The sequence below is a fragment of the Bos indicus genome, chromosome 9 (assembly GCF_029378745.1).
Source record: "Bos indicus isolate NIAB-ARS_2022 breed Sahiwal x Tharparkar chromosome 9, NIAB-ARS_B.indTharparkar_mat_pri_1.0, whole genome shotgun sequence".
NCBI lineage: Eukaryota > Metazoa > Chordata > Mammalia > Artiodactyla > Bovidae > Bos > Bos indicus.
This window is the reverse complement of record NC_091768.1, coordinates 40,152,244-40,169,987: the sequence shown is the minus strand read 5'-3', so window position 1 is coordinate 40,169,987 and position 17,744 is coordinate 40,152,244. Positions and strand designations below refer to the sequence as shown.

Sequence of the window (17,744 nt, the reverse complement as noted above, 5' to 3'; positions counted from 1 at the left end):
AGACATGAGTTTGACACCTGGGTTGGGATGATCCCATGGAGGAGGGCGTGGCTGCCCGCTGTAGTGTTCTTGCCTGGGGGGTGCCATGGACAGAGGATCCTGGTGGACTATGTAGTCCATGGGGTTGCAAAAGAGTTGGACATGACTGAAGTGACCTAACAAGCAGGCACAGGCATTTATTTACTCTTGGAAGTGGAGAATGGACTGTTTTGTTTTAGATTTTTTTTAACTTAAAATTTTATTGGCGTATAATTGCTTTGCAGTGTGGTATAGTTTCTGCTGTACAGGAAAGTGAATCAGCTGTACATACACATTTACCCCTCTGTTTTGTATTTCCGTCCCTTTTAGAAGACCACAGAGCACTGAGTAGCATTCCCTGTGCTATACAGTAGGTTCTCATTAGTTAGCTGCTTTATACATGGTAGTGTATCTGATTCAATTGCAATTCACTCCACCTCTTCTTTCACCTCCTTGGTGTCCATACTGTACCATTTTTCTAGATTCCACATATATGCTTTAATATACAGTATTTGGTTTTCTCTTTCTGACTTACTTCACTCTGTATGATTTTTCAGAATGAAAAGTCATGGTTTCTGCCCTCCGAAACCTTCCATTCCAGGATAAACTTATTAATTTCTTGCTAATTTGTGTTTGCTTCTAGACTTTAAAATGTACTTCTGTCAGTTTCTGGTTCTTACTATTAACAGATTTTTATTGTACCATGTAGAAATGTAATTGATATGCAGAAGATTTGGTTTTAATAACATTTACTTTATCCAAGTAATGTAATTCTAAAAGAATCATCTTGTAAAACTATTTTCTTGGGCTTTGCCCTTTCAGCATAATGGTGTGTGTTGGGTGGTAAATAAAAAGTTCCTGTTATCGTGAAGCAGAATTTAAGTTTTATCGCTGTCAGTGGAGACTCATGCTGTTTGTGATAGTACAGAGCTGCGTTTCTTTTGCTTTTGAGTGACAAGACCATAATCCCATACTCAGCATCAAGCATCGTGATGGCCCATGTCTTCACCTGTCCATGTCTAAGAACTTTGGCTTGTCCACTGATGCTTGCAAACCTTATTTTTGAGATACGGAGATTTTAGCCTAGTAGCATGTGTGTTAATAACATTGGTTATGTTGACTCGCCATTTATAAAATATCCAAAATGTCCCTCCTGGAATATAGTAAAAGAAACAAAAAAGCCCAAATCAAAACTTTAAACACAGATTAATTGACTGAGATGAGTAGCTGTTCTTAGTTCAATTAGTTTTTGTTACTATTGAAATTACTTTTCATGCTGTTAAATAAGGTATGTAACATTTTTACTTTTTAAGTTTCTGGATTAAAACATCCCAAGTCTCAAGTATTCATTTGGTGATTGACAAATAGTATAATTAATTTGCATGTTTCTAGCGACTAATTGTTGGGCATTTCTTGTTGTGTATCGATTTTTTCCCTATTCTGATGTATTTTTTTCCCCCAGGAGAAAATTTGACAGGTAACTTCCTTGTGTTTGTTTGACAGTGGCCTTTTTAGTTGACCTCCAAGCTTGTTTTCACTGAAATATATTAAAATATTCTGATTTTGTCAACTTTACTTAGGAATTATTTCTAAGCCTTGATGGTGATGATAAAGGGCTTGAGGGTATTGTTATCTAATAAACAATAAAACAAAAAAACCCACTGTATTCATGCCCCCCCCTAAAAAAAAAGAAGAGATGGCAAGAAAACACAGAAGAACTATACAAGAAAGGTCTTAATGACTCAGATAACCACAATGTTGCAATAACTTGCCTAGAGTCAGACATCCTGGAGTGTGAAGTCAAATGGGCCTTAGGAAGCATTACTATGAACAAGGCTAGTGGAGGTGATGAAATTCCAACTGAGCTATTTCAAATCTTAAAAGATAATGCTGTTAGAGTGCTGCACTCAATATGCCAGCAAATTTGGAAAACTCAGCAGTGGCCACAGGACTGGAAAAGGTCAGTTTTCATTTCAATCCCAAAGAAGGGCAATACCAAAGACTGTTCAAACTACCATACAATTGAGTTCATTTCACATGCTAGCGAGGTAATGCTCAAAATCCTTCAAGCAAAGCTTCAGCAGTATGTGAACCAAGAACTTCCCAATGTACAAACTGGGTTTCAATGAGACAGAGGAACCAGAAATCAAATTGCCAAAATTTGTTGGATCATGGAGAAAGCAAAGGAGTTTCAGAAAATCATCTACTTCTCTTTCATTGACTACACTAAAGCCTTAGACTGTGTGGATCACAACAAACTGTGGAAAAGTCTTAAAGATACTAGACCATCTTACCTGTCTCCAGAGAAACCTGTGTGCAGGTCAAGAAGCAACAATCAGAACTGGACACAGAACAACTGACTGGTTCAAAACTGGGAAAGGAGTAAGACAAGCCTATATATTGTCATTCTGCTTATTTAACTTATAGGCAAAGGACATCATGTGAAATGCCAGCTTAGATGAATCATAAGCTGGAATCAAGAATGCCAAGACAAATATCAACAACCTCAGATATGCAGATGATACCACTCTAATGACAGAAAGTGAAGAGGAACTAAAGAGCCTCTTGATGAGGTGAAAGAGTGAAAAGGCTGGCTTGAAATTCAACATTCAAAAAACTAAGATCATGACATCTGCTCCCATCACTTCATGGCAAAATAGAAGGGGGAGAAGTGAAAGGAGTGACAGATTTTATTTTCTTGGGCTCCAAAATCACTCCAGATGATAACTGCACCCATGAGATTAAAAGACTCGGCTCCTTAAAAGGAAAGCTACTACAAGCCTAGATAGTGTGTTAAAACACAAGAGACATCACTTTGCCAGCAAAGGTCCAGATAGTCAAAGCTGTCTTTTTTCCAGTAGTCAGGTATGGATGTGAGAGTTGGATCATAAAGAAGGCTGAGTGCCGAAGAATTGATGCTTATGAATTGTGGTGCTGGAGAAGATTCTTGAGGATCCCTTGTACAGCAAGGAAAACAAACCAGTCAATGCTAAAAGAAATCAGTCCTGAATATTCATTGGAAGGACTAATGCTGAAGTTGAAGTTCCAATACCTTGGCCACCTGAGGTGAAGAGCCTACTCATTGGAAAAGACCCTGACACGAGGAAAGAGTGAAGGAAAAAGGAGAAGAGGGCAGCAGAGGATGAGATGATTAGATAGCATCGCTGACTCAATGGATATGAATTTAAGTAAACTCTGGGAGGCAGTGAAGGATAGAGGAGCCTGGCAGGCTGCAAGCCAAGAGGTTGAAAAGAGTTGGACACAACTTAGCAACTGAACAATATCTAGCCTTTCCCACCATATTTCTAAAGGTGTGGCCACCTACATCCTGATAGATGAGGGAGTACTTAAAAATTTTTGAGTCCCACTCCATATCTATAAAATCAGAATCCTTGAGTCTTATGCATGTGAACATGCACTCTAATAAACTCTCCTAGGTGATTCTTATGCAGGAGGTCCTGAGAGTTTCCTGGCAGCCTTTTGCAAAGCTCCACAGAAACGTTCCAGATTGGCCTCACCCGTGCCTTAGCAAATTAAGGGAAGAGGCTATGCTTGAGCTAGAGCTTTCAACTGAAAACAGCAGCACTTCCAACCTTGCCCCTAACAAGGGGCCAGAGAGGTGACAGTACCGTTATCCAGAGGCCCCCCAAGAGCCAGGTAAATATTAATGGTCAAGATTCAGGGCATTGAGGCTCAGCTGCTCCTCCTTTATGACCCTTAGGGAGTGGGCTTTTATCCTATTAAAGTTAACACTTTCTTCTACCACAGACTTCCTCTTGTTCAGATATCCCTGTTGGAAAAACATTCTTTTCCATTCAGTATCTGTTATTGTTCCCCTTTTCTCTCCTAGTGCAAACATATAACACAGAAGTTTTTCCATTTTCAGTTCATTTTAGTCTCTCAGTCATGTCTGACTCTTCGTGACCCCATGGACCACAGCACGCCAGGCCTCCCTGACCATCACCAACTCCCGGAGTTTACTCAAACTCATTTCCATTGAGTTGCTGATGCCATCCAACCATCTCATCCTGTCGTTCCCTTCTCCTTCTGCCTTCAATCTTTCCCAGCATCAGGGTCTTTTCAAAGGAATAAGTTCTTTCCATCAGGCGACCAAAGTATTGGAGTTTCAGCTTCAGCATCAGTCCTTCCAATGAATATTCAGGACTGATTCCTATAGGATTGACTGGTTTGATCTCCTTGCAGTCCAATGGACTCTCAAGAGTTTTCTCCAACACCACAGTTCAAAAGCATCCATTCCTTGGCACTCAACTATCTTTATAGTCCAACTCTCACATCCATACATGACTACTGGAAAAAAAAAAAATAGCTTTGACTAGATGGACCTTTATCAGCAAAGTAATGTCTCTGCTTTTTAATATGCTCTCCAGGCTGGTCATTGCTTTTCTTCCAAAAAGCAAGCGTCTTTTAATTTCATGGCTGCAATCACCATCTGCAGTGATTTTGGAGCCCCCAAAAATAAAGTCTGTCATTGTTTCCATTGTTTCCCAATCTATTTGCCAAGAAGTGATGGGACTGGATGTAAGCCAGCTTCTTCACTCTCCTCTTTCACTTTCATCAAGAAGCTCTTTAGTTCTTCTTCGCTTTCGGCCAAAAGGGTGGTGTCAATTACATATCTGAGGTTATTAATATTTCTCCCAGCAATCTTGATTCCAGCTTGTGCTTCATCCAGCAAAGCATTTCACATGATGTACTCTGCATATAAGTTAAACAAGCAGGGTGACAATATACAGCCTTGATATACTCCTTTCCCAATTTGGAACCAGTCTGTTGTTCCATGTCTGGTTCTATCTGTTGCATCTTGACCTGCATACAGGTTTCTCACGAGGCAGGTCAGGTGGTCTGGTGTTCCCATCTCTTGAAGAATTTTCCACAGTTTGTTGTGATCCACACAGTCAAAGGCTTTGGCATAGTCAATAAAGCAGAAATAGATGTTTTTCTGGAACTCTCTTGCTTTTTCAATGATGCAGCAGATGTTGGGAATTTGATCTCTGGTTCCTCTGACTTTTCTAAAGCCAGCCTGAATATGTGGAATTTCATGGTTCACATACTTTTGAAGCCTAGCTTAAAGAATTTTTGAGCATTACTTTGCTATTGTGTGAGATGAGTACAATTGTGTGGCAGTTTGAACATTCTTTGTCATTGTCTTTCTTTGGGATTGGAATGAAAACTGACCTTTTCCAGTCCTGTGGCCACTGCTGAGTTTTCCAAATTTGCTGGCATATTGAGTGCAGCACTTTTACAGCATCATCTTTCAGGATTTGAAATAGCTCAACTGGAATTCCATCACCTCCACTAGCTTTGTTCATAGTGATGCTTCCTAAGGCCTATTTGACTTTGCATTCCAGGATGTCTGACTCTAGATGAGTGATCACACCATTGTGGTTATCTAGGTCATTAAGATATTTTTTGTATAGTTCTGTGTATTCTTGCCACCTCTTCTTAATATCTTCTGCTTCTGTTAGGTCCATACCATTTCTGACCTTTATTGTGCCCATCTTTGCATGAAATGTCCCCTTGGTATCTCTTATTTTCTTGAAGAGATCTCTAGTCTTTCCCATTCTATTGATTTCCTCTATTTCTTTGCATTGATCACTGAGGATGGCTTTCTCATCTCTCCTTGCTATTCTTTGGAACTCTGCATTCAAATGGGTATATCTTTCCTTTTCTCCTTTGCCTTTAGCTTCTTTTCTCAGCTATTTGTAAGTTCTCCTCAGACAACCATTTTGCCTTTTTGGATTTCTTTTTCTTGGGGATAGTCTTGATCACTGCCTCCTGTACAATGTTATGAACTTCCATCCATAGTTCTTCAGGCACTCTATCAGATCTAATCACTTGAATCTATTTGTTACTTCCACTGTATAATCATAAGGGATTTGATTTAAGTCACACCAGAATGTTCTAGTGGTTTTCCCTACTTTCTTCAATTTAAGTCTGAATTTTGCAATAAGGAGTTCATGATCTGAGCCACAGTCAGCTCCCGGTCTTGTTTTTGCTGACTGTATAGAGCTTCTCCATCTTTGGCTGCAAAGAATATAATCAATCTGATTTTGGTAGGACCATATGATGATGTCCATTTGTAGAGTCTTGTCTTGTGTTGTTGGAAGAGAGTGTTTGCTATGATCAATGCGTTCTCTTGGCAAAACTCTGTTAGACTTTGCCCTGCTTCTTTTTGTACTCCAAAGCCAAATTTGCCTATTACTCCATGTACCTCTTAGCTTCCTACTTTTACATTCCAGTCCCCTATGATGAAAGGGACATCTTTTTGGGGTGTTAGTTCTAGAAAGGTCTTGTGTGTCTTCATAGAACCATTCAACTTCAGCTTCTTTGGCATTACTGGTTGGGGCTTAGACTTGGATTTCTGTGATATTGAATGGTTTGCCTTGGAAATGAACAGAGATCATTCTGTCTTTTTTGAGATTGCACCCAAGTACTGTATTTCGGACTCTTTTGTTGACTATGAGGGCTACTCCATTTCTTCTAAGGGATTCTTGCCCACAGTAGTAGAAATAATGGTCATCTGAATTAAATTTGCACGTTCCAGTCCATTTTAGTTCACTGATTCCTAAAATGTTGATGTTCACTCTTGCCATCTCCTGTTTGGCCACTTCCAATTTACCCTGATTCATGGACCTGACATTCCAGGTTCCGATGCACTATTGTTCTTTATAGCATCGGACTTTACCTCCATCACCAGTCACATCCACACTGGGTGTTGTTTTTGCTTTCTTTGTTTTTTCCATTTTAACCATTTATTAATCATCTCATTTATAGACATTAACTTTTGAAAACAACTAGGAGTACTCAGTAAAATTCAGCTCCTAAAAACTAATTAAATATTGATTTTTCAAACTTTCTTGTTGAGATTTATGTCCAGGGCTTCAGTGAAGTCACTTGCAAGCAAAACCAATGAGAGCAGTAAGTCCTAGCTAAGCTCTAATTTAGGTAAATATAGGGTTTTTTTCTCCCTCCAATTCCCCTTGTAATTTTAGCCAAATAAAAAGAATTAAACCTGGAAAAGGAAAACAGATTGCAAGAAAAAAAAAGTGTTTCCTGAAATGCCTTTTAGTTAATTTAACTTGAAGAGATCTAATTTATTTTCCTTTCATTTTGTATCCCAAAAGCCTAAATAGCATTTCTGCCAACTCATAACCAGAATCTGGCAAAGGGAGCCCTTAAATTTTGGGTACGTCGGCAAGAATCACTTCAATAATCAAATTGTATGTTAATGTAATACATTATTTTGAAAGGTAAAATATCAAGGAAAGAGTTGTATTTTTGTTGCTCTTATCCAAATTTGTGTGAGTGTGTATGTGTGTGTAGCAGTAAATATAATAGAAACTATTGTTTTATTAATAAATGTGCAAAATCTGAATCTCCAGAGCCGTAGGTTCTTATGTCATTCTTAGAAACAGTTAGATGGGTAGATGATTAGATAGATAGATAGATAGGCTGACTTTAAAATATACTTTAAAAAAACAACAAAACAGCAACTGGTGCTTATATTAATTTTGTACCGCAAGCCATGCTTCCTGAAGGCATATGGTTTGGGGGTTGCCATAAAAAGCTGAATCTGGAGCTTTCCTTTAGAACAGAGCACTGGGTTTCTGATTTAACCATTTCTTATGAGCAGCAGATCATCTATGCCAGAACTCAGAGATGCAATCACAGCCTTTCACACTAGAAAACAATACCTACTAAAACTGAATCTGATATTCTGCCCACTCTAACCAAATACCATATCCTTTGGTGTTTCATTAAAAAATGCAGGTCCCCAACCACACCTTTAAGGTCACCGCAGTGCACAAGTCCATGGGCACCTTCCCCACCACAGTCTAATGTCACATTGTCCTATGCCCTGTGCTCCTGTTCCCAAGCTCCCTGGGCCTGGGGAAGCTTACCCACCTATCTGTCCACTCTGTTAAAGAACAACAGTTCTCTTGCTCCCTAGCTGTTTACCAGTGTGTGGGGGTATTTAATTCAAGTTTGACATCCCAGCCAGTGCCTAACACCGTATCTTCCTCAGAGCAAATACTCAACAAATGTCTGCTGAATTGATGAATGAATAAATCAGTGATGAACATATCAAATGCTAAGTTTTGCTGTACAAGCCTGAATATGGATTTGAGGGAAATATATATATATATATATTAAGCCAGCATAAGAGGATGGAGGTGGAATTTGCTCAAATAACTACAGAGGTTTTTTTGGCTTATTGTTGTGGTTTTTTTTTTTTTTTTTTGCTTGTCCATTATGACTCACTACTGCTAACTGTGAAAATTTTAGGTAATAGGGACTCTAATATTCTGCCAGTTTTGTAGGCTTTCATTGTCGAGATGAGTTCTAAAAGAGGCACAAGGTTCCAACACAGCTGAAAATCTCTGCACTACAGAGAAAAGAGGAGGGAGCACTGGTTAGTGGGATTCTGATTAAACCAGTTAGTGTCATCTCTGATGAGCTCCCACCTCCTGGGCTAGTGAGTCAGAAGCACACAAAAGCACAGGACTTTAGCTGTTAAAATGATCTCTGATTACAAAACCATTGTGAGGTCTGGAACTTTATCTAGTGCCTTCTAGAGGATGCAAAGCCTTCTAGTGAGCTTCAACAACGAAATCTCTATTATTATACTTCTCACTGTGAATAATAATTATATGTCCATTTATCTACCTTCCCAACTAGTTTGTTAGCCACTTGAAGGCAGAGACTATTTCCAAGGCCTACATTTCTGGCACAGAGTAGGTGTTCGGTAATACTTGGTTAATAATAATTCTACACCAGTCTTATGGTAAAAGCTCATGGAGCTGGGAGGGACCTTAGAAATAATTTGATACAATCTCTTCCTTTCCAAGATCAGAACAGTCAGACCAGACAAGCAAAATAAATTGCCCAGGATCACAACATCAGACCACATCACAGGATGCTTTTTTTAAAAGCATTTTTCCCTCTCAGTCCATAACTCATGGGAAAACTTGAAGAGGGACTTGAAATGATGCTTTCATGCCTCAAGAGCTTCTTCTAAGTTAATTTGCCTTTTATAAGTTACAGAACATTAACCTGAAATACATATAAAATGGAATTTCAAGGCTTTCACATGGTCAATTTTTGTGTGTGTCAGGGGGGTGGGGCAGGGGGTTAAGCCAACCATTCTCAAATTCAACTCATACTTTTAACACCTTTCTCTGGGGCTTTTAAGGGCTTCTTAAAGTCACAGTTAAGAGGTCTAGTTTCTTATTCTTTATGTAAAACCAAACTATAAAATTAAAACTTCAGTATTTTAATTAAGTCAGTGTAAGTCCACCAAATTAATTTGCAGCAGCAAAATAAGATGAAATTATGTAAAGCACAGGGACCAATTTATCATCCCATTACTCATGATGAATTCAACAAGCTTTTACTTCCATGTCTAGGTGACAAGTATTGAAATCTCTGGTTGTCTGACTGCATCATATGAAAAATGAAAATTTTTTTACCCCTAAATTAGCCTTCTAAAATTCCAGAAATATACGTTCCTCCATGGATGAAAAATGGGCTTGGCCACCAGTGAGGCTGGGCAGAGAGAGTGGGATGTCAAGAGCCAGTGGGCTGAGGGAGATCAAAAGGCCCGGGGACCCCTCAGTACCACACAGCTCCACAGTACGGCTTTCAGGGCTGCAGCTTCACAGGCAGTCTGAGTTTTTAATTTACTAGCACTCTCAGTCCAGGGAGAAGTTTCCCTCAGGCCTTGATTTCCTTTTCCATCTCTCTTTCCTCAGGATCAGGCTACTGGAGAATGGACCCTCCTGATTAATGTGTCAAGAGCCATAGACTTTCCTTAATGAAGAGTCTCTGCCCGCTCGGGGCACCGGGCAGGAGCTGCCACAATGCGTTAAGTCACTAATGAAGGCGGTGCTCAGTAATGATTTAAAGGGCCCTAGGAACAGAGAGCCTTCGGATTCATTAGCTTCTCTTCTGACTGCCTGCGAAGTCTCCTTGGCTCTCTGGCCTAACGCGTCTCTGTCTGCCAACCTTCTGTGGCAGAAAAGTGAAAAGGCAGATTTCTCCAAACTGGGACTTGAATCTCCAGATGATGGTTTTGGTTTGTGACACACTGGACTGCCTACTCAGGGGCAAGAATCTGTCACTTCAAATGGTTTCCCAAAGCAATTTTCTAAAGTGGATCTTTAAAACACATTGCAATGAATCATTAAAACATCTCGGGGTGATGATACTCCTGGAAGGGATAAGATGCCAAAGCAGATGGAAGGCACCTATTATCTGCCTCTAGGTGAGCAGATATATTTAAGCAGTAAGGCCTCAGAAACTGTCCCTATCAAGCATCTATCAGGAGGCACTGAGAAACTTCCCAGACCCTTATTGACAAATCCTTTAAAAGGGGCAGCTGGCATCTTTTACAGTTTCCAAACCCACTTGTGCTTGAAACACAACCTGAATGGTGCTGATGTATCTCAGGAACCTCAAGGCTTCTTCATCCAGGGAGCGAGCAGGGCCTGCCCAAGGCTGGAGGTCTATTTGCCACCGGGGACCCTGCAAGGAGAAAACATAGGTTAGTATGAAAAGGATCAGGAAGTTAGGGTGGGGGGTGGGAAGGGTGCAGAGTATTAGGAAGGTAAGACTGCCGCCTGCAAAATAAACACTGCCGCTCTTGAGCATCAGGGAGGTGGTTTGGGGCTGCCATTGTGAAGGCCGGAGAAGGCAATGGCTCCCCACTCCAGTACTCTTGCCTGGAAAATCCCATGGACAGAGCAGCCTGATAGGCTGCAGTCCATGGGGTCACAGTCAGACACGACTGAGCGACTTCACTTTCACTTTTCACTTTCATGCATCGGAGAAGGAAATGGCAACCCACTCCAGTGTTCTTGCCTGGAGAATCCCAGGGACGGGGGAGCCTGGTGGGCTGCCATCTCTGGGGTCACACAGAGTCGGACACAACTGAAGCGACTTAGCAGCAGCAGCAGCAGCAGCAGCAGCATGAAGGCCACATCAGTCACAGGGAGACAAATGAGGCCTGAGAAAGCCCAGCTACCAGCTTTAGCAGGAGACTGCAAAAGCCAGATGGGATATCTGTCTCAAGCTTCTGATCAAAGGCAAACTCCACTTGACCCCATCAGGCTCTCTCAATTGCAGCTCTGTATTAGCCGGAGCTTCTCCCCATTGTGGAATAAACCTCCACGGTCTATGGGTTACAGCTTTAGAAATAGGTGCCTCCTAAGGGCCTGTTCTGTTGTCATGACACCGTAATGCCTGAATCCTCAGGGTGCTCGGGTACCCCCTGCTCCTAGCAGAGGGAAATGCGGGGGAGGACAAGGGGTGCCACTGGGTATTCCAGACCTCAGTGCCCCTGTCGTCTGGCACCATGCATCTGCCAACAGACCTTGGAGCTTGCACCACCAGGGCTGGCAGTGGTGGCCTTCTAGCACTGCCAGACAACCTCCAACTTTCAGCAGAAGATGCAAGGAGCTCCCAGGAGTGGAGTGATCAGAACACTAAGCCTCCTTTTGTGGCAAGGTAGAGTAGATGAAGGGTTGGAGGAAAGTAGTGGTGATCTAGAAGAATCAAAACTGGGGATACCTCCAGTCAAAAGGAAGCTCTAGTCATGAAATCCTTTCTAGAGCTCAAGTTTCCCACCATAGTGGTCACCACCGGAAACCTCCAGGAGACTCACTGTGATCCCAAGGGCAGAGTACGGTGCAGGGTGTAGGATGGGGAAGGGCAGGGGCCTGGGCAAGGAGAAGCCCTAGCAGATGGCAGGGTGAACATCTCATGTGAGGAAAGACTTTGGGAGTCTTGGCACAGAGCTTCCTGCAAAGTGGTTAGGATGGGCTCCCAAACCTCATTTTATGGTGAGGAAGGGGGCAGGGGAGGGTTCTGGGGATCATTCATGTACACAGCCCTCCCCTGTCCCCCTCCTCACCATAAAGTCGGGTTCAGGAGCCCATCCCAACCACCTTGCAGAAAGGGTTCTGGGGCCAAAACAAGGATCATGCACACACATTGTTCTCCAGGCAGACATTGCAATGGTCTGGATGTGTGTCCCCACCCCCAAAATTCCTGTGTTGAAATCCTAATGCCCAATGTGATAATATTAGGAGGCGGGACTTTGAGAGGTGCTTACATCATGAGGGTGGGGCCTCCATGAATAGGATTAGTGTTCTAGCTCCCTGGGCCCTACCACCATGTGAGGACACAGCAAGAAGGCAGCCACCTGCAGCCTGAAAGAGGACCTTCACCAGGATCCAGCCATGCTGGCACACTGATCTTGAACACCCAGCCTCCAGAACGGTGAGCAATAAATTTCTGTTGCTTATAAGCCACCCAGTCTGTAGTATTTTGTGACAGCAGCCACAGGAGATAAAGACAGGTTTTATGGCAAGAACTGTCTGTCACCCAAAAAGAAACATCTAAACAGACGTACTGGGGCACTTTCTGTTCAGTTCAGTTCAGTTCAGCCGCTCAGTCACGTCCAACTCTGCAACCCCATGGACGGCAGCACACCAGGCTTCCCTGTCCATCACCAACTCCCAGAGCTTGCTCAGACTCACGCCCATGTGTCAGTGATGTAATCCAACCATCTCATCCTCTGTCGTCCCCTTCTCCTCCAGCCTTCAATCCTTCCCAGAATCAGGGTCTTTTCCAGTGAGTCAGTTCTTCCCATCAGGTAGCCAAAGTATTGGAGTTTCAGCTTCAGCATCAGTCTTTCCAATGAATATTCAGGACTGATCTCCTTTAGGATTGACTGGTTGGATCCCCCTTCAGTCCAATAGACTCTCAAGAGTCTTCTCCAACACCACAGTTCAAAAGCATCAGTTCTTCAGTGCTCAACTTTCTTTATAGTCCAACTCTTACATCCATACATGACTACTGGAAAAACCACAGCCCTGACTACGTGGACCTTTGTTGGTAAGGAAATGTCTCTGATTTTAAATACGATGTCTAGGTTGGTCAGAGCTTTTCTTCCAAGGAGCAATCGTCTTTTAATTTCATGGCTGCAGTCACTATCTGCAGTGATTTTGGAGCCCAGAAAAATAAAGTCTGTCACTGTTTCCATTGTTTCCCCATCTACTTTCCATGAAGTGATGGGACCAGATGCCATTAGTTTTCTGAATGTTGAGTTTTAAGCCAACTTTTTCACTCTCCTCTTTCACTTTCATCAAGAGGCTCTTTAGTTCTTCTTTGCTTTCTGCCATAAGTTGGGTGGTATCATCTGCGTATCTGAGGTTATTGATATTTCTCCCAGCAATCTTGATTCCAGCTTGTGCTTCATCCAGCCCAGCATTTCACATGATGTGCTCTGCATATAAGTTAAACAAGCAGGGTGACAATATACAGCCTTGACATACTCCTTTCCCGATTTGGAACCAGATCGTTGTTCCATGTCCAGTTCTAACTATTGCTTCTTGACCTGCATACAGATTTCTCAGGAGCAGGTCAGGTGGTCTGGTATTCCCATCACTTGAAGAATTTTCCAGTTTGTTGTGATCCACACAGTGAAAGGCTTTGGCATAGTGCATAAAGCAGAAGTAGATGTTTTTCTGGAATTTTCTTGCTTTTTCAAAGATCCAGTGGATGTTGGCAATTTGATCTCTGGTTCCTCTGTCTTTTCTAAATCCAGCTTGAACCTCTGGAAGTTCACAGTTCATGTACTGTTGAAGCCTAGCTTGGAGAATTTTGAGCGCTACTTTGCTAGTGTGTGAGATGAGTGCAATTGTGTGGTAGTTGGTACATTATTTGGCATTGCCTTGGAAACGGGGCACTTTAGTACATATATATATTTTTGCCCCTAAACGGGGTGGCCTAGGTGACTTGGGGTTAAACAGATAGCAAGAAGAATGAAGGCCAAGCTGATTAGTCAGTGTCAAGCCAAATGTGTGGGCTTGGGGAAGCACAGTACACTCTGGCATGTGGGTCTGAGATAAATGCAGACACTATGTAAGTGATAAAGCATTATTCCAGGTTAGGCATTATAAGACTCATATCACTGTACCAAGTCCTGAGAGTCCACAGTCTCAGCAGCCAGACAAATAGTGGTGGAGCACCCTGCAGTCCTCTGGACTGAAAGAACCCTCACTGATCACCCACAGGCTGCCTCGTCCTCAGGAATCCTCAGCGCAGGGCCAGTTTCGTAGGCACGCAGGTTGTACATTCTTAGATGTGCTTGTGTTTGTCTCAGTGCTGACACTGTCTTAAAACTCTTAATTTTTAAACGAGAGGCTCAACATTTTTATTCTGTGCTAAGCCCTGCAAATTATATAGTCAGTCTGCCCTGAGGGGCACCTTTTCTTAGGAAATAGGCTTTTCATATAGCTGTTCTTGTTTATGAAGGCTGAGGAGGCAGAGACTCCAGCCAGAGAGAGTCTGAGAACATTAAGCAATAAATCTTCCCAGTTAATGACTCCCACCCCGCTATTTCTTTTTTTCTTCTCTAAGTTAGTTGTTGATTACCATTTGGTCAAACAATATTTATTGAGCATCAGCCACTCTGTGCCAGGCACTAGTTGGCACCCATATGAATAAAACCCAGAACTTCCTGAGAGGCACTCACAGTCTGGTGGGGGAGACAGATATATACAAAATAAGCTTGATAGAGAAATGCTGAAACATTAGGGAAAGCCATTCTTTCCAGGGAATTATTAATTATGAAATCATAAATTACAGACAAATGCCTCTTAGCTTTGCTTGGTTACACTCCTTTTGCATCTAATGACGAAGACTGACTTTCCAGGTTGCTGCTGCTGTCAGCACAGCAACACAAAGCTGCCTGCAAGTTTGTCCAGGCCTGGGGTTTCAAACTCCCCAGGTCAGTCTCATGGGATCCTGACAAGTACCCCAGTGCCTGACCCAGGAGGCTTTTGATGAAAACAATAAAGTTTTCACGTTATGGTTTTCCTCTAAATCAGGGATCTGTAAATTTTTTCTATAAGAGATCAAACAGCAAATATTTCAGTCTTTGCAGGCCATGCAGTTTCTGCTGCAATTCCTCACCGCCTGTTGTAGCTCAAAAGCAGCCAAAGACAGTAAGTAAACAAATGGTCAGGACTGTGCTCCAATAAAACTCCATTTACAAAAACAGCTGGCAGGCTGGATTTGGCCTGCAAGGCTGGAGCTTGCTGACCCCTGCTCTATCTGACTCTGATTTGGTTGTAGACCATCCTAGAAGAGAGTGTTTACTTGAAATAATGCAAGAGACGCAGATTATGATATCTAGGTTACAAAAAACTTTGTTATCTTGGGTGAGCTGGGAAATGTCGGTCAGGTCCCAGCAGGATACGATGGGAAGAATTTAGTAGAGAGACTATTTACAAAGGTGCAGGCAGAGTTTCAGTTCAGTTTAGTCCCTCAGTCGTGTCCAACTCTTTGCGACCCCATGGACTGCAGCACGCCAGGCCTCCCTGTCCATCACCAACTCCCAGAGTTTACTCAAACTCATCTCCATTGAGTCAGTGATGCGATCCAACCATCTCATCCTCTGTCGTCCTCTTTTCCTCCTGCCTTCAATCTTTCCCAGCATCAGGGTCTTTTCCAACGAGTTAGCTCTTCGCATGAGGTGGCCAAAGTATTGGAGTTTCAGCTTCAACATCAGTCTTTCCAATGAATATTCAGGACTGATCTCCTTTAGGATGGACTGGTTGGATCTCCTTGGATGGACTGGTTGGATCTCCTTGCAGTCCAAGGGACTCTCAAGAGTCTTCTCCAACACCATAGTTCAAAAGCATCAATTCTTTGGTGCTCAACTTTCTTTATAGTCCAACTCTCACATCCATACATGACCACTGGAAAAACCATAGCCTTGACTAGACGGACCTTTGTTGGCAAAGTAATGTCTCTGCTTTTTAATATGCTATCTAGGTTGATCATAACTTTCCTTCCAAGGAGTAAGCATCTTTTAATTTCATGGCTGCAATCACCATCTGCAGTGATTTTGGAGCACCCAAAGATAAAGTCTGACACTGTTTCCACATCTATTTGCCATGAAGTGATGGGACCGGATGCCATGATTGTTTTCTGAATGTTGAGCTTTAAACCAACTTTTTCACTCTCCTCTTTCACTTTCATCAAGAGGCCCTTTAGTTCTTCTTTACTTTCTGCCATAAGGGTGGTGTCATCTGCATCTGAAGTTATTGATATTTCTCCCAGCAATCTTGATTCCAGCTTGTGCTTCGTCCAGCCCAATGTTTCTCATGAAGAAAGAGTTTAGGAAACTAATAAGGAGTAATGCAATACCTGTGGCTGGTAGCACCAGGGAGCCCTTCCAAATCCTGAGCAGGAAGGAGCAGGAGAAGGGGGAAATTTGTGGAACCCAAAGAGGGAAACTGCATGGAGAAGGTGTTTGATAGAATTACAGCCAACCCTATCACATACAGTCCTATGAAAGTACATACTCACCCTAACTGTCAAATGGAAGGAGAAGCTAAAGAAGCGGGAGGCTGTGGTTGGTCCACAGGTCAGCCTCTGCTGGGGCACGGAGTAGGGGATCAAGATGGAGAGTGGGCCTGGAAAGGCAAGTGGAAGTTCTCCCACACAGCATCCTTTGGAAAGAGGCATTGAGACTTGACCAGGGAATCATTCACTCATTCAGTGGTCATTTGTGCCTTGTGCCAGGATCTGGGTTACAATTTAATATAGGACACAGCTGTGTAAACCAATAAATGCAACAAAGTTCCACAAGAGCTCTGACTGAAACCTCTATAGGCACAATGGTGTTACAAGAGAGGTGAAGGATCCAAGTGCCAATCCAAAATAAATGCCGGAAAATACAAATATAGATCATGGGAAGCAGTCTCCAATGTGAGAAGCCCAAAATTCTCATTAAAGAGACACTTTAAACATAGCAGAAGCACTTAACCTGGGCTAACACACAAAGGTAACATTCTGGATCAATAATAGTGAATCTATGGGGGGGATGACTCAATATGATAAAACTATACAATTATATTAAGAATCCACAAACTATATCCATCTTGCTATCTGATATTTCTCAGTTCCACTGAGTGTTGACCATGACAAAGCTAAACGCGACAGCTGGAACGGTGAATAAGTTGAAGGGTCTCAGGTGGGGATATAATAGAAATATACAGCAGAGAGATGCCCTCAAAAGTGCTCTGGCTTAACGCTTTGGTTGAGCTGTTTAGAAAACATTTCACATAAAGTAATGTTCTCATTGGAATCAGCCTGACAGCAATTTGTGATTATTTCCCCAAGGAAACCACTAGCTTTTATCATCTCTTTCAATTATCATTTGTCTTAATTCTCTAGTGCACACATCAATATTTGTCCATCAGAAATCCCACAAACAAAGAAAACAACAACAAAAAAGAAGTCCCACAAACAGAATTCTTGGAGCACCTTAAAACACTGTTTACTACAACAAGGCAAAAAAAAAAAAAAATGTCTTTTCCTTTTAAAAAGAAACAATTCCCCCAAACAACTCCCTAAATGCCAAAGTACACTGTTATCCATGTGCTCCAAATATCAAGTGACCAGACAAGGCTACCCCCATCCCACCCCCAGGGGGTGGGAAGGTAGATTCCTGGTCCCCTCTGTTGCCTCCACTTCCTCTTCAGATCAGTAAAGGAGCAGCTTAAGCAGAAGGTGGTGGAGGTATTGTCACTGGGGATTGGGGCAGATCCATCTGTCCCCAACAGGCTTGAGCTGGTGTCAAATGGAGCCTCCACAATGTGCTGCCACAGAGAAGTGCTCAGGCTCCTGAGCCC

General features: G+C 42.4%; 1 protein-coding gene across 2 annotated transcripts in view; it reads right to left on the bottom strand.

Moving 5' to 3' along the window:
• The window catches only part of METTL24 (methyltransferase like 24), a 127,427-nt gene that overhangs the window by 78,925 nt on the left and 30,758 nt on the right, over nt 1-17,744 (bottom strand). The window contains exon 2 of one of the 2 annotated variants that reach the window (XM_070795980.1): nt 10,462-10,560. In XM_070795980.1, the coding sequence (XP_070652081.1) occupies nt 10,462-10,560 (99 nt within the window). Of the gene's footprint in view, nt 1-10,461; nt 10,562-17,744 lie in introns of those variants that run through there. The other variant, XM_070795981.1, reaches the window with a different exon arrangement.